Source organism: Neoarius graeffei, chromosome 16 (genome assembly GCF_027579695.1).
Source record: "Neoarius graeffei isolate fNeoGra1 chromosome 16, fNeoGra1.pri, whole genome shotgun sequence".
NCBI classification, from domain to species: domain Eukaryota; kingdom Metazoa; phylum Chordata; class Actinopteri; order Siluriformes; family Ariidae; genus Neoarius; species Neoarius graeffei.
Window position 1 is genome coordinate 9,003,441 of NC_083584.1, and position 18,214 is coordinate 9,021,654.

The 18,214-nt window shown below is 40.0% G+C and overlaps 2 protein-coding genes across 2 annotated transcripts in view; one reads left to right on the plus strand and one right to left on the minus strand.

The window, feature by feature from the left end:
* Nucleotides 1-700: 700 nt before the first annotated feature.
* On the minus strand, nt 701-16,572 carry cdr2a (cerebellar degeneration-related protein 2a). Its single transcript, XM_060942469.1, has 5 exons — nt 16,375-16,572; nt 13,072-13,184; nt 11,437-11,585; nt 8,824-8,991; nt 701-6,070 (listed from the first exon to the last, which is right to left on the minus strand). The coding sequence occupies exons 1-5, from the start codon at nt 16,451-16,453 to the stop codon at nt 5,338-5,340; spliced, it is 1,242 nt and encodes a 413-aa protein (XP_060798452.1). The 5' UTR covers nt 16,454-16,572; the 3' UTR covers nt 701-5,337.
* Nucleotides 16,573-16,911: 339 nt separating this feature from the next.
* Nucleotides 16,912-18,214, plus strand: part of LOC132900396 (transmembrane protein 180-like) — a 33,773-nt gene continuing 32,470 nt past the window's right edge. Inside the window, exon 1 of the mRNA XM_060942470.1 lies at nt 16,912-17,235. Within this exon, the coding sequence (XP_060798453.1) occupies nt 17,080-17,235 (156 nt within the window). The 5' untranslated portion in view covers nt 16,912-17,079. The remainder of the gene's footprint in view (nt 17,236-18,214) is intronic.

Here is an 18,214-nt window from a genome sequence, read left to right on the forward strand (position 1 = left end):
AATGTTAATGTTTCCAAAATAAAAAAAAAAAAAATTAAAAATTATGTAACAGTCAGGGGTCAGATAGACTTATCATTTTCACATTTCATTATGAATGGAGAAAGTTTTCAGAAAATGCCCATGTGAGCAAAATATATCGAGTGTGGACAAACCCTACATTCATGTGAGTCAGCGACGGCATGATGCGCAACATTTGAATTGAAATTTTCTTAAATTATATTAGGTATGATGCTGTAAAATGAAACAGACCCAAACAACTGTTGAACGACTCCTCAGACCCATCCTATGGTGCGTGTGGTGTGACGTTTACTCGGTTACTTTAGTTCTTGTTTCCTAAAATAGTCGATTTACCTTTTCCTAGTGACGTCTGTTAATGCCTCCTGTTCCAGAAAGACACATTGCAGGACATACAAACTTCTACCTGCTACTATTAACTTGTGTAAGTACTTTTTTTCCTCTTTTTGCTTGCTGCATGCCAGTGTCGAACTGTCTCCCACCTGACATTGTCAATGCTAGAACATTAACTTTAAGGGGCTAGTACAGAATGCCAACAGACTTCCTGCCAAAGTTTAAACCAACCATCCATTGTCATGATTAATATGACCAAGGGGTCGGACGCAACTCGTTCATGTTCTCCATCGCTGCAGTTCATCTTAACTTCAACACTTACATTTCTCTCCATCAAATAAACATAGCAGACTTGTTAAATTGCAAATCTCTCTTTAATCGGCATCTTAAGCCGCTGTTCATGCCATTGTTACAATTCCCAGCATGCCCGAACTCTTTAAAAAAAAAAAAAAGGCATTTCTATGGCATTTGGCTACAAAGTCTACAAAGTTCAGCACCATTTTACAGGTTATGCATATTAGATTTTAGAAGCATTTTATCAACGATGGTAATAAAATGTCAATCATTTTAAGTACAATATGGACAGGATTGAGTAAGAAAATAAAAACAGGATGGAAATAATCAGGGCTTTTAGAAATGTGCGCTTGTTTACATTCAAGTGAAAATGTTTTGTATTGAAGCTTTTTTACCCCCTTAAAGCACAATGCTACCTTTTCCCCTAAAAGCATCAACATATATTTTATATATATATATATATATATATATATATAAAAACCCTCACCATTTTAAGCTCATAGCACCTTTAAACTGGACCAACTGGCATGAAGACTCTAATCCCCACACGTGCATTATTGCAGGAATAATATTCATCAATCAATATTACATATAATATGAATATGCAAATGAACCATGTGACCAATCAGGACATTACTGCGGCAGGATTAATTTGCACTAAAATCACACAACCTAACTAATCAATCTCTAAATACTAAAAGGCTGACCTTTTCCTTGTCTACGATTTATTTAAACGGATTTAACCTTATTATGAAATTATGCACATTTATCACATTAAACAAAATTAATGCTATACTTGTGTCCTAAGGAAGCACTTATTTTAACATACTCAATTTTCCTGCCTTTTTAAACAATGTTTTCTGAGATGACAAAATGATTCTCAAAAGGAATTAATTCATTAATTTTATCCAACAAATATAAAATGCTTTCCTGAGAAAACGTATTACACGTGCAGAGGCCTGTTACGGCTTACTGGTACAACAAATTTAACAAAACGTGCATCTGGATCAAGTCAGAGGTGCCACAATTTATGGTTTAGGCATAGAATTTAAATTTTTTTCAGCCAAATTAGCAGGTGGAAAGGTCACATGACATTAAAGACGCATTTAATTGTGGTAGCGTTAACCTTCCTGTTAGCTATGTGACCTTTGACTTGTGAATTCATGAACCTCAGCCAACAGAAAGCAAGGTGGTGGGGCTGGGGGGGGGGACGACACACCAACATAAAAATGGAAATATCGATATCATCCTCAGATATATGCTCAACTATGAGGTAAACCCCTCCCCTCCCCACAACTTTTCCATTAACAATAAGTGGCACCGCTGATAAAACATAAGAACTTCCATGACTTGCTGATTAAACTGACGTGTTTAACCTTTGTCCTTTTTATCCCTGGAAAAAAAAATCCTGTCATCTCGTAAACATTCAAACAACCAAAGTTTCAAGAAACCAAATAAACACGTCCTTGTTATTATTATCTTGATATGTAGTAAATACCCAGACACGATATTTTACAAGGTTTTACAGAACAAAAAAGGTGGTGGTGATGATTTACATCGAACACTGCTGCAGATTTTCCTTCTGTCTTCCTTCATAACCATGTCCCTCACCCTCTGTCCTTCTCAACTCCACATGATCCTTTTCACCTGCTACAAACATCCGCCATCATATCACCACTCCGTAACTACGTTTAAACATTTCTCCAGTTTCCTTTTACACCCAAACTGCATGTTGAGCCGTCTCATCATTAATAACTAAACCACAGATCCTCCTTTTCACACCGTCTCTTGTTCACCTACTACGGTGTGAGAACGTTTGGATATGAAAATGATTAGGAAAGCTCAGATTAAAAGAAGAGTTTTGCGCAAAAAAACAAAAAAAGTGCCCAATTTTTAGGTTTTTTTTTTAAAAGTAGGTAATAAAATGCAAGTTTTATGCCAAGTTCTTGGTCTGATGTTTGCTTCTGTATTGTGTTTTTTTTTTTCCACACACTGGAGTGACAAGTCTAACATTGCTCATGAAATTTGATGTCACCAAAACATCTTCACTTTTTTTTTTTAAAGATTTTTTTTGGTCTTTTTTCACCTTTATTGGATAGGACAGTGTAGAGACAGGAAATGAGCAGGAGAGAGAGAGACAGGGAGGGATCAGGAAATGACCTCAGGTCAGAATCGAACCCGGGTCCCTGGATTTATGGTATGGCGCCTTATCCACCATGCCCCCAAAACAGCTTTACTTTTAACCCATAGCCAGCTTTCTGGAAATGTTGAAGATGAAGCAGTGGGACCTCACCGAGATGCTGGAACATCATGGAATCACTTTGGTCTCGTTCCTGAAAGTTTGAAAGTCAGGAAGCAGAAAGTGATACAGAGGATAACGAAGTTTCTCTTTGCAGGCCTTTATAATTAATCTGATCATTGAAGGTGTCCAAGAATTATTTTGCTTTGGTCCATTTTCGCTTTGGTTTCCTTCAGTACACACAGTGCCACTCTACTACCTGCTGAGAACGGTGCACTGGACACAGCGATGCAGCAGAGCTTTAGTGTTTTGGTGTTAAGCTCTCTCACCTCATCTTCTGCTCAAATAAATCAGTTTTTAAAACCCCAACTTTTGTGCTCGTACCTCCAGCAGAACCATCTTCTAGTTGCTCATCATCTTGTAGGTTGCCGACTAAACGAATCATAAATCCAGTCCAACATTTGCTACAACTTCTCCACCATGTTCCTCTTTTACAGCTTCTCATTAATAAAACATGGCTGGAAAAAGGCGAGTAAGGGAAAACCTAAGCCAAGAGCAAAATCTGAGCTTTATTCCTCATGTCTGAGATGTTTTTTATTTTTACTAAAAGCTATTGTTACTCCGCTAGCAATAATGTCTCCCTTTGACATCAGTGCAGGGCACATTTGCTCACGAAAAAAAAAAAGACCCCAACCAACCAATTAGCAACAGACTCGCTAAATATATCACAAATATTTCAATATTAAAAAAACATATTTGCCATGTTTCAGTATGGATGTTTGGTGAAGGTCTGAGCATGTTTTTAACTCATTAGCTTTATTAAATCATCTTCACAGCTCCAGTGCAGAAGCAAGCAAACTTCAGACTAGAACATCTTGACTAAATTTGGAGCAAAAAATTTTTTTTTAAAAGGACGAGTTTCTTCACCTGACTCTTGCTTTGTTCCTGTTCCTGGTGTTCAGCACCAAGTAGTAAAAGCAGTATAAATATTTCATTAGGCTTAATGACATTCATATAAACCTGCGAAGAAAACGTCCACTCACTCAGTGTTCACAAACGAAGGGAAAAAAAAAAAAAATCCCACATCATAAATACACAGTGACTGAACAAAAATTAGGAAAATAAATAAAAAATAAAGCTCTTATATCTACATCCAGTTATGGGAACAAAAACAATAAATACAATTTAAAAAAAACAAAACAAACAAAAGCAAACCCTGAACTGAAATGCATAAAATAGAATAAAGTGCAGAGTGTCACAAACATCACACGCGTGTTTGCTTCACTATGAGAAACTCTTTCACTCAAAACACGTTAATACAGAGTTAGTTTGTTAGTACGGAGAACTCATGAGGTAAGCTTCGAGTCGCTCAAAAAAAAACCCAAACAAACAAACAAAAAAAAAACCAACAAACGCAATTTACATGCAACTGAACTGAACATGAAGTTCCTCTGTTATTCCTCACGTGTTCATGAATCATCTCTTCATCTAACGTTCATTCTACAGTATTAATTTATAAAGCTAGTGCTAATTCATTATTAATAACAGCACGACATGATGTGACACAGAAATGGCAAAGGTTATATTTTGCAAAAAAGCCAGAGCAGCAAAGTTTTTGGATCAAACCAAACGACTCAAACTGACATGCGTGTGTGGTGCTCGGGTTTAATCCTGGACAGTGAGTGTGAGAGTGTGTGCGCGCGCTGATGGCTGTACTCACAGCACCACAAACACCACATCCAAAACACAACTCACATCTGAGTCCCGACCGATACATCAGAGAGCAGATTTTAAAAAAACAAACAAACAAACAAACAAACAAAAACCTTGCCCAGTAAATTGTGGTTTTCTGAAAGTATCATTATTAACAAACTGTGCTGATAAAGCAGATCTTGCATGTTTCATGTTTACTTGTAAATAAGTAAAGTGTTACGCTCAGTTTTCAGACAGAACAAACATGCTGCGGTGCCACTAGGAGGCGGCGTACACAAGTCATGTGATCACGTGGATGGGAAAAAAAACTTGAAGATACATTTCATCTTATTTGCGCACATGAATTCAAATCAAAACGCATGACATTTAGGAAATAATACTTTTTTCCAGACAAGCATCATTTCTTCATATTATGATTACTTAAAACGAATTGAACGGCAAACGCTGCTTTAACGTTCATTAAACGTTGCTGTATCGGTCGGGCCACAGTCACGATCATGGCTGTACATCTGAAACCACAGTGCGTTTATGACAGAGTGCATTGCTTAGGGAATCGTTTCTAAAAGTGTAACGTGGTGTACGACACGCTCCTGATATCCCACGATGCACTAAACACTCTGAACGACGCATCCTGTGCTGCCCATTTTACACAAATGAAAAAGTGCAAAGAAATATTTTTAAATGCACAGAGGTTGATGAGAAATACTGCTATTCAACTCAAAACAAATGCCCAGAACCCAGAGTCACTGTTTGTGCCTGGGCGTGGCCCTGTTCTCACTCAGGTCCTCTTTGGTCTTCTGGATACATGTGAAGATCTCCTTGAAGAGTGCCCTGTACTCAGGCTGGTACGCATCATCAGTGAGGGAGGCTGATGGAGTTTTGAGGGCAGCGGCGGGCGTCTGGACGGCTTTGTGCCTCAGGGCGTCGTCCCCACGTTGGCAGCGCAGCAGCAGCTCCTCATATTTGGTCTTCAGCACGCTGTACTGCGCGTCCACCTCGTTCAGCAGAGAGATCCCACGCTGCCGGACTGCCTCTGATCGCCGTATACACGTCAGCTCATGCCCGCGTCTCTGTTCCTGTTCTGACCCTTCCTCTTCCTCTACCACCTCCACCCCTGACCCCGCCCCCTTCTCGACAGCGAGGAAGAGCACAGCTTCGGCTACGAGCGAGTCTGTAGGTCTAACACTCGATGATTCAGAGCGCCACAGCTGCCGCAGCTCCTCCACCTCGGCCTCCAGTTCGGCTTGGTGCCGTCGCCTGCCCTCCAGCTGTGCCAGCTGTTCCTCCAGTGCCCGGTTCTCTCGCTCGGTTAACTCCATGACCTTCTCTGCTGCTTCCCGACGCTCACGCTCACTGCCCAGCTGGGCATGCAGGTTACGCAATGCACTCTGCAGGGTGGATTTCTCCTCTTCCACCAGGCCAGGATCCAGAGTCCACCACGAGCGATCGTCACCGTGGCTCTGTGAGCTCAGACGCCTGTGCACGCACACACACACCTCTGAGTTTTAAAATCATAGATTACTTTCAGTTTCCAAGTCAATTTTTATTTTATTGTCTGTAATACATCATTATTATTTAGAAGGATAGACAGACAGACAGGAAGAGAGAAGGGAGGGGGAGAGAGAGAGAGAGAGAGAGAGAGAGAGAGAGTGCATGAGAGACAGGGAGAGGAGAGTGCACATTGTGTAACCACTACATTTAAAAAAAAAAAAAAATTTAAATTGTTAATTAAAAAAAAAAAATCTCTCAGTTCTTATTTTATTCAGATGTTCAGTTCCTTGTTGGTAGAAAAAGTACCTACTTTTAAGCAGGAACTAAAATGGTTCCTGGAACAAGCTTCATTTAATCCTAACATCCTAAAATATCCCTGAAGCTTAAACAAAAACAAACAAACAAAAAACCCACAGACACTGGGTGGAACAGGACAATTAAAAATAAATCTAATCCAGATGGACATGTTTTTGTTTTTCTTTGCCTTCTATTAAAATTACTACCTTACCTGCTTTTAGACCAGCATTTAATTCCTTTCTCTGTTTACTTTATTCATCTTTCTTTACTTGCAAATACATTTTAACATCCTGCGTGCTTTTATCCATTTTTGGTTGCTCAGTCAGTTCAGTTCCTCATTTCCAGAAAAGTAGCTTCTCTGATGCAAGGAATCAGGAGGTGAAACTCCACCCTGGTCCTTTTAATAGAAACACGCCTTCTATCCTGAAATATTCCTGCGGTTATAAAAAGTGACCGGGTGGAACATACGAGTAAGAAAACCAAACAAACATTCACATACAGTAAAAACCATGGATGCAAACGGCGCGCCTTTTGGCAGATGCCGCCTTTTTCCACAGCTGTCTCGGGGACTTGTGTGAATTGTGCAGATCCAATGAGTTTTGTTTTTTTTTTGGGGGGGGGGGGGGGGGGGGGGGAACGTTGGAGTGTCTGATTATAATTTCATCAAAGTAAATTCTGTATTAAAATTACTAAATAAGCAAATGCCGTTACAGTCCATGAAACATAGGAAGTATGAGAAGAAAACAGTAAATCAGAAAGCTGCGCACGTAAAGCCAGTTGGCTGCGCGCCATTATCTGCTGCTGGCTGCACTTCACTGCACGCGCAAGGATTTCCATCAGTCCAACGCAAGTTACGTAATTGGCTTTACGTGCGCAGCTTTCTGATTTACTGTTTTCTTCTCATACTTATACTTCCTATGTTTCAAGGACTGTAACGGCATTTGCTTATTTAGTAATTTTAATACAGAATTTACTTTGATGAAATTATGATCAGACACTCCAACGCCCCCCCCCCCCCCCCCCCCCCAAAAAAAAAAACAACTCATCGGATCTACACGATTCACACAAGTCCCCCAGACAGTCATGAAAAAGGCGGCATCCGCCAAAAGGCGCGCCGTTTGCATCCATGAAAAACTTACTCAGGACTCTGGTGGATGTTCATGCGCAATCAAATAAACCTGCCTCGTCTTATCTAAGGTCTAAATTCCTCTGAAGGAGACACCTTCAGGCTTACACCAGGCTCCTTGTCAGAAATACAGAACATATTAGAACCAGCTGCGAAGGACAATAAAAAGTCTGGCGTGTCCCTTTGAGATAGTTTATGGTACAGATCAGTAGATACTCCGGGGACGTCAGGGCAGATTACGGTTTTCTGTCACTACAGCGAGCAGCCTGGAGGGTCGTGTCTCCTCACCACATTTCTGTCTGAAACCTCAGGAGCTTAGGACTCGAAGTGCATGTGCACTGTAATAACCAGGGCCAAGTTATAGATTCGGGAAACGTTTTAGTTTCTGCTTCAGAGGCTGCAAACGAGGAACTGAACTTCACCGACTGGTCGACGTATGAAAAACAACCACAATCACACCGCTCTCGCCTCCACTTCTCAAAGCAGGGGACCGTTTTTCTAAAACTGTGCTTCAGACCAAAATTCGCTCTGGCTGCAAAGTTGACGGATGCGCAGAGACGTAGATGCTGGTTTGTTCGGAATGATTCGTCTTGCAAACTTTATTTAAAGAAGCCACGTCAACCGGTATCTCTGCACCACCTGATCACATGTAGATTAAAATTAACATCATGAAATCTTTTAAATGTGAAGGAAAATAAATAAACATGATAACATGTTGAGTAAGAAAATAGAATAACGCTATAAGCTAATTAAAAGCCGTGTGTGCTGATGCGAAGTGCTGAGACAAATTTCAACATACGGTTTATGGGACATGTTTATTAGCTTTGGTCTCTAACATTAACGTTCCTTTGTGTGCAGAACGCCTCAAACACCTACAATTTCAGACACCTTGGTGCATACTTTTTTCCCCCTTTTATTATTATTATTATTGTCCCTGTAAGCAAACAGGGACACATTATAAATATTAACCCACCGCTGTGATTATTCATTTCTCCTCCATTATTGTACTTCGTTATGGTTTGAATGAAACCAAAATTTACTGCAAGTCTGGATCATTAAACTAAAAAGGTATCGTCCATAATAAAGGGATAAAAACCTTAAGTGTGGAACATTTTGTGCCTTGATGCAGAATGTGTAAAGACAGAATCTCTGTATAAGATAAGGTTGCTCTCCCATCACTAGAGCTTTCTCTGTTCAGAGGAACGCGAGAACTGGGTGAGACGAGGAGTGAGCGGAGACTGGGTAACGTTTCCTCTCATGTCCTACAGACGTGAACATGACGGTTTGGTGAATATAAACGCGTGTGCATACTCACATGTCCCGGTGCAGGTCATAGAGGCAGGAGACGCTCTGAGCTGCCAGACCTCGACGAGCTTCAGCACGTTCTCTCCTTGAGCGCTCTGACTGCGACGCCTTCAGCTCCTCCACCTGCTTCTGCAGATTCTCCATGTGGGACTGCAGGCTGTCGATGGTATCAGTCAGGCTGAGAGAGAGAACAGATGAGAGAACGCCGAGACGCAATGCTAATATAGCCAACAAGTAACAGACACATATAGTGACCACTTTAGCAACAAAATTAAAGATGTACCTGAAACACTTCTTACAGACAATCTTCTGCATTAAACTTTAGGCCACACCCCCTTCCGGAGATTTTATTTTATATGTGTCAGAAGCAGAACTCAGCTCAAGCCTGCATTAGTATAGGTAATCGTATGGGGCCGAGTAAAATTAAGGATTAATTTCACGAGTGATTTCAAAGTTCGCGACTTGGACAATTTCAAAACTTTGAAATCACGAGTGAAATTGATCCTTAATTTTACGAGGAATCATACGATTACTTGTTTATAATATATAGGGCCAAATTCATACTTCGGAAGCCATTCAAGTTCACAACATTTGTCATTCACGTTTTCTGAACCAATCGGGCGCAAGACTACCTTGCATGTTTGAATCAGTTTCTAAAGCGTCTTTCATCATGACACGGCGACACGACACGAGGATTTTGAAAGTGGTTTACAAAATTTTATTGGAACTTCTTTACAAAAGCCATTTTGTTGACAAAATTTGCTAATTTTTGTAACCGTAGCCAAGCAACGAACTAGCCAATAGCATTTCAGAAATACGGCCCCGTGTTAAGGAAAAAAGCCCTCCTTGATTGACCAATCAGAATTGAGTAATTTGGCCCTATGTATTATAAAAGCAGATATGCAGAACCTTTATTTTTAAATAAATTTCTGAGTGGATAGTATCTCCATCCTTGACTCTTGTATGCTGCATGAATGGGAATAAAAATATATATTTTTGAGAGTTAAAATCAACCGCAAAGTTGGCATTCGAGCTGCCAGCCCGGAGTGCGTGACGTCACAGCGGGAACCGGTTTTAAGGCCGAGGCCTTTGACAGCTATAGACCAAAGTCATATAAATAAAAATTTATGGTGAAAGTAAGAAATACCGTTACCCACTTGCTCAACTAAGACTGATTTGACTTCACTGATTGTGGGTTGACTCTCATTAAAACAGGATGGGTGCTATAACTTATGCAACATACATGCACGCATTTTCACTGATAAAACGTAAAAGGCTCATTAAATAATCAGATGAACTGAGACAATCACATTCTGAAGCAAATTAAATAATCTTATACCGCTAACTTAAACACACAATACAAGTTACATGTATTAATCTAAATGCAGGTAAACAACAAGTGGTGTTGTTTTGTATCCAAATGAGAGTCGCATCTTACCCGTCTGTGTTCTCGCTTCTTGAAGGCCGACCTTGTGGCCGATTGTTTTGAAACAATCTGACTTTCAGTTATTCGTTCAGTTCTCCGTTCATTCGCTTCTTCCATGTAAGGGCGAGATATTGCTGCTGAGGAAAGCATATCCAGCGGAGAAATCAGACGGCTGCTCCACTCATTCTCCATTTTCTCCATACTGAATACTCCGCCATTACTGATTGGCTCAGGCAATTACTAAAACCCAGGACAGGACGGAACATCACCGGTTTTTAGCAACAACCGCGAGGTGGTCACTGCCTGAGCGATATGTCACGTCCCATTCCATCCTGGGTTTTAGCAACAACCCTCGGCTCACACTCTGGGAGAACTGGTGCAACTGAACTTACTTTCCTTTTCTTGTAGTTTTATTTAATCGTTGCTACTGCACCCTCTTTCAATCCGGGCTTATAGCCAACGCTCCTGAAACAGATCAGAGGTCTCGTACAAGTCTTCAGTAAAATGTGCAGAGCAGAGGAGAAACCACTTCGTAGGCGCCCAATGTGCCCGTGAACTTCTCGCAAAACGTTTCCAAATCTTTGCAGTTTGAACATTCTTGGGCCATGAATACAACATAAATCCACCTTCTGTCGTGTTGCTGCACCCGCCAGCAACACATCTACGTGGCATGGCGATAAATTAGCTCAAAATGGAGGATCGGAGTTGCAGTCAGCATTGTGTTTTAGTATAGCAGAAATGGCGATGAGAATGATAGCCTTCCTGCGGTGACGTCACAGATGTCGAGGTCATTCACGCAGACCACTACCTATATGAATCACTTTAATCGTAAAAATTACTATATTAGATTTATTGTTAACGCTTAAAACTATTCCTGTGCCATTCTTGAAGTCTCAAGGCATTTATAAACAAAAAAAGTGAGGCCATGGTTCTGCGTATCTCCTTTAAACTCAACATATCTAATAAATGAGCTTCACTGTGCACCCTTATCTAATAATAATAATAATAATAATAATCCAGATGAGACCTTTAGCATTTCTCCTGACTCAACTTGTAATGTACTTGACACTTATAGCTCACCAGACATGTGAACATTGTTAACAAGTCATTTTGATAGAAATTATTCTGTCTGATTCGTCCAGCTCAAACCAGTTACAATGCAACTCTCCCACTCGTTCCCGTCCCACAATCCCTCACCTCTGGATCTTTCCCTGGGCTGTGCGGTTGTCCAGCACCAGCCTGTGGTTCGTCACCTCTAGGTCTCGCGCTGCCACGTCTAACTGCTCGTACATTTTAGTGTGCTGATCATTCATCTGCCTCAGCAGCTCCACCTGCTTGTTCAGGTACTGAGGCAGAAAAACAAAACACACACACACACACACACACACACACACACACACACACAGGAAGTTCATGATATTATAAACCTCAATTCTACATCAGATTTGTTAACACGAAGCTAAACCCCATCACTTTCCCTGTACTACTCCCGATTCCAGCGGTTTTCGTGATGTCACTATATAAGCTTGACTGCTTTGGACCAATCATATTAAATATGCAAATTATTAGAGGATGGCAGGTGTTTGTGTGAACCTTAAAACAACAGTCACTACAAGCCCACTGATTTACTTACCTAGATATACCTTTGGTAAGATCAGCGGGGGGGGGGGGGGGGGGGGGGGGAACAATCATGGCTGTATTTTTGGCAGCTGTTCGATAAATTAGTGACATACTCAAGACTCGTACTCAAGTCCACACCTTGGGGTGTGTAGAATGTGCATATGCATGAATATTCATAATTCCTGGAATTTGTAATGAGGAGGAGTAAAGATGTGGAGAAATCATTGGCCATTTTAAGTATGTTAAAAACTACTATTACTATTTTTAAAACTCCATTTATAAGTTTATCATCATTAATCTAAAGTACTTTAAGTAGAAAAATCACATATGACAGTTTTTAAGACTGTAAATAAGTAATTCAATGCTTTCCACCTCCATGTGAAAGACTCTGTCCTGTTTGTGAAATCAGCGACGCGTAACCCAAATGACATTAGTGAAATATTCCACAACTGAAACATTAGAATTAAAAGATTGTGGCAGGACAAAAAATAAATAAATAAATAAAATAAATAAAACCACCCCACACAACATCAAATTGTGCCAACTACTGGGTTAGAATTCACAGGAAAACTGGACAGAAGACATTCCTCTGGCCATTTTCCTCTGCCCTCTCTTAACAAGACGTTTGTTTTTTCCCCACCCACAGAACTGTCACTCGCTCACTCGATGAATTTTGTTTTTTGCACCATTCTGTATAAACTCTAGAGACTGTTGTGTGTGAAAACCCCAGGAGATCAGCAGTTTCTGAAATACTCAAACCAGTCCATCTGGCTCAAACCAACACCCACAGTGCCACAGTGAAAGTCACACTTTGAGATCACAATTTTTCCCATTCTGATTTTTGAACATTGTGAACATTAACTGAAGCTCTTGATTTCTATCTGCGTGATTATACACATCGTGCTGCTGTCAAGGGATCGGCTGATTAGAGAACTGCATCAAACAGCAGGTGGATGGATGGATGTTCCTAATAAAGTGGTCAGTGAGCGTGGATGTGAAAACGACACCTGAAGGTAATTAAAGTGAACGGATCGAAATGCTTTCTTACTCCCCGTACAGATGCTACAGGACGTGTAACCCTCGCTCTCAGATGCTTTCCGAATCGCAGGGTGTTGATTGGGAAACAGGACGTAAGCTCTGCATTGTGGAACTTCCTGTTTCTAAATAAACATTGCATAAATTGATAAAGAGCAGGAAGGAAATAAGCATCACCTCGATCTCCTGAAGCTGCTCCTGATTGGTGGAGTACATCTGCTGAAGGCCCTGCTCCAGCTCATGGTTCCTCTCCAGCAAAGTCTTTCCCAACTCTGCAGCCAAGTGTAGATCTGTTCTCACACACACACACACACACACACACACACACACACACACACACACACACACACACACACACACACACACACACACCAGTAATTCACCGAGCCACATGGTGGACATCATCAGCGTGTGAGTCACAGAGCAACACAGAGCGTCTCACACGCCTGTAAATCACACACTCGGACAAACATGACACTTATGATTCACACGCGCGCGCACACTCAGATGGACATGATTTTGAAATCACAATAACTTCATTTATGATTACCTGATTATAACAAGATCTTTAAACATAAACCCAGAGCAACCATTTTTATTATATTTACAGTGTACAGGGGGCTGAATACTAATGCACACCACAATTTTCAGATTTTTATTTGTTTAAAATTTTGAAGACCATTTATCATTTTCGTTTCACTTCACAATTATGTGCTACTCTGTGTTGGTCTATCACATAAAATCTCAATAACAAACTTCTAAGTTCGTGGTTGTAAGGTGGAAAAACGTGAAAAAGTTCAAGGGGTATGAATACTTTTTCAAGGCACTGTACTTATACAATATTAACATTTATATCGATAACACCACCACGCTGGCCACTGATCGAGAACTTAAAAACGCTCACCGCCATCATTTTAATCACAATAGTGTCCTAAACCACAGATTTACACAATTCTCCTCAACACTCAGGCTTTGTTTGGAGCGGCAGCAGAACATTCCTGTAATCTAAGCAGACAGATAAATAGAAAAAAAACAGGTCTATGATTTCATTTTTAAAAATTCTGATTCATACTCGTACTATCTGACTTTCTGTGTTGAGGAATATAATTTCTAGAAATTTATTTAATAACTAACATCTGGGGAGAAGTGTACCAGAACCTGGAACAACAAAGTGGTGGCTTGTTTGACTTTTTTCCTTTTTGTGCACAAGCAAAATAAAGTATGTTCAACACCACGACCAAGTGCGGTGTAAACACAGACATACACACCCCAGTGTGGAAATGCGAGTGTAAACAAACAAATCCGATTCAATCACATGCTAATTAGGTACTTAGTCAATTAATTAATACATAAATGAATGAATAAATAAAGTTCTTGACTTTAGGTTACGGGGCTTGAGACCAGACATCACAAACAATTAACACACTACATCACGCAACGTGTTATAAAAAATATCTATATTCCATTTAATACTATAAATGTACAAAACACTACGATAAGACAAGATGAAACTTTATTGATCCCGCGAAGGGAAATTCTGATGCCAATTACATATTTAATGTACCTGTTAAAAACATGAATCAACAATTTAAGACAACCAGAAATTAGAAATAATATTATTAATAATAACATTATTAGTGATACCTTTTATCAGTAACAAATACAAGAGTATATTGTCATGACAACCATAAAGTAAAGCTCTAAAGTCTGCTGTAAGAATTATAACGAGTACGGAATTAAAGAGACGGGCTTGGTCGCAGTAATCCGACACTATTTTGCTCTGCGTTTCATTCCTCTTACACCACAGCAGTTTGACAACCATTACAAATTTTAAATTGATTAACAAACAAAACATTTCTTGTTTTTACACATCATTATATTTATCTAATTAAGTTATGGACGGTCCACGAGACTAGTTAGTTCCTGTTCTCGATGCTTTTTTCCCCCCACAAAAGTGTAAAACTCCTGTCCTTTACCGTTCCAAAGTACTGACACTGGAGACTCCTTCCATTATAAAAATTAAATAAAAGCCTCCTGACAGAAAACATCATATCAACGATTACACTTGTTTTCTTTGTTTAAAAGACCAAACGTTTTTTGGTGTTTATTTTTAAAGTCTGTTTATTAAGGATTGATGACACGCCCACCATTCAAGTCCAAGTGAATGAGCCGTTGCTATAGAAACGATAACGTATTACAAGTGTATTTATTCACACTAACGTGATATAAATTTTACTTAAAAATTAACAAAACGCCTTCTGAATCAATCAAAACCCAAAAATTCAACAGCGCTTGCGGTGTCACAGTATTATTAATAATAATTATCATTCAAATTATTTTTACGCCGTTTTGATTGGCTGAGCAAACTGCAAATAACGGTCTACGCATGCGCATTACGGCGGAAAGCCATCTTGCTATAAATAATGGATAACGCATGCCCATTACTTAGCACTTTTGTTAACATGGCAAGCTTCAATTAATTACTTGGCGTCTTTAATTGAAAGTAAAAATAGTGAAAACACTAAAAAAAACCTCATCGCGCGAACTTTATAATCAGTATTTTACAAATTTGAATGATAAAAAAAAAAGTTATTAAACTCGGTTTTCACAAAATATCGTGATTTGTTCAACCTCGTCCAATAGCTGCTTAATATTATTGTTAAAAAAAACCCGGAAGTTACGTGCGTTTATAAACGGTTACTCAGAGTGTGACCTTCCCATGACGCCGTTGCTTAGGAACCAACATGGCTGCTTGCCAAACCGCATACTACCGCACTAACGAGTCCATGAGAATAAACACCCTGCAGTGGCGTTCTGCTCTCACACACTGTTTAGTGCGGAAGTATGCGGTTTGTTAAGACGCCCGTTAACAGCAAGGGTGGGTTTAAGGGATTGCAGTAAAACTTTTGATGAGAAAAAAAACAAACCGTATTAGGATACAATTTTATCCAGATTAAGGATATTCTAGGATACTTGGAAGAGAGAAATATTGTTCTCTGCAGTGAGAATGCGTGCTAGTGTTTATAAAGCCGCATAATGTGATCTATTTAAACCTATATAACGTGTATTATGAGGTACCTAAATCGGAAATAGCCTCACCACATACACTTTTTTATATATAAATGTGTGTGTAAATAAAATTTTTACTGTGTAAGATATGTTAACCTGTCTCAAATACAAGAATATAAAACACAACCTGGTTTAGTAGTGTCTGTTATAAATATCATATAACTCAAATATAAAAAGATGTATAAATAGGATATAAAAGGCTTAAAATAATGAATGAGTGATCAATATATGTAAGAGTGAAGATTTTAGATTAATTATATCGTAATATTTGACATAATGGTGCACTAACGGTGTCAAAATGATATCTAAAGAATATGACGATCTTCATGATTAAGAAACGGTATTATTCAGTGATAGATGTAGGTGTGTATTAAAATGCAGACGTGTAAATTACACTTTAAAGCATCTCACCGTGTTCAAGCTCCTTCTTGCTGTACCACAGCTCCTGCTCTTTATCAAAATCCTCCTCCACTATCACATCCGCAAGCATTTTATCACCGTTTAAAGACTATAAAAGCTTCCTGAAATCTTTCTTTACGCGGATAACACCTACATCAGGTCATTCAGGTTTGGAGGCTGGTGTAAGGAAGCAAACAATTTTTCTAACACACCCGGTGGCGTTGTTCTGCATCTGCAGCAACGTGGCAAACTCCACAGCAGGACGAAAATACGCGTCGAATCCCAAAACACATCCTCAACCACTAAGTAGTGCACTCGAAACGAGGTATACTGTACATTAGAGAGTGCGTTCAAGTAGGGAAATTACCGCGGTTTGAAATTCAGCCAGTAGGAGCTCGAGAGAGGAGGGACTATGTGTGAATTGACGTCGCGCTGGCCAATAATCACGAAAGGAGGAGCAGTGACCAATCAGAATACGCATTTACAGTCACGTGACTCGTAAATGGCCCAAAGCCTACTTTCATATACAATGAGAGAGGAGGATTTTTGATCTCACTCTTTCTTTATTTAAAAAAGTAGGAGTTATTCATCATGTGTAGATAGGAGTAATTCAGCATTTTCCTTATTAAAAGAAAGTGTACTGGAATTTTCCGCCTTGCTTTATTTTAATACGTTTGCTTTTAAATAATTAAATATTAAAATTAAAAATAAATCATAATGAAAGTGTTGAGATTGTCCACACATCCAGCCTCTGTGGCTTACTCCATGACTACACTCGGAGCCAGCATGATGAACAGGATTTTTGGTTTTTATTATGTGAAACTGTTCCTGAACAAGTACAAAATATCAGAAGGAGCTTTCCACAGGTCCCAGGTGAGTAAACCTGCTTTTACCTGTTTGCTCATTTACACTAATAATAATAATAATAATAATAATAAATTGTTATTATAATAGGGGGCGTTGTGGCTAAGGCGCCATACCATAAATCCGGGGACCCGGGTTCGATTCCGACCCGAGGTCATTTCCCGATCCCTCCCCGTCTCTCTCTCCCGCTCATTTCCTGTCCTGTCTCTACACTGTCCTATCCAATAAAAGGTGAAAAAAAGCCCCCAAAAAATCTTTTAAAAAATATAATAATAAATTATCATAATAATTAAAACATATGATTTATTTACAGTACTATGCAAAAATCTTAGGCACATGTAAAGAAATGCTGTAGACCATCCATCAATCATCTGTAGCTGCTTATCCTGTTCTACAGGGTTGCAGGCAAGCTGGAGCCTATCCCAGCTGACTATGGGTGAGAGGCGGGGTACACCCTGGATAAGTTGCCAGGTCATCACAGGGCTGACACATAGAGACAAACAACCATTCACACTCACATTCACACCTACGCTCAATTTAGAGTCACCAGTTAACCTAACCTGCATGTCTTTGGACTGTGGGGGAAACCGGAGCACCCGGAGGAAACCCACGCGGACACGGGGAGAACATGCAAACTCCGCACAGAAAGGCCCTCGTCGGCCACTGGGCTCGAACCCAGGATCTTCTTGTGAGGTGACAGCGCTAACCACTACACCACCGTGCCACCTGCTGTAGACTAAAAATGGCTTAAAATATAATGAAATTAAATGTTTCAACATAAAAAAATACCTTGAACGGCAGTAAATAAGTGCGGCACGGTGGTGTAGTGGTTAGCGCTGTCGCCTCACAGCAAGAAGGTCCGGGTTCGAGCCCCGTGGCCGGTGAAGGCCTTTCTGTGCGGAGTTTGCATGTTCTCCCCGTGTCCGCATGGGTTTCCTCCGGGTGCTCCGGTTTCCCCCACAGTCCAAAGACATGCAGGTTAGGTTAA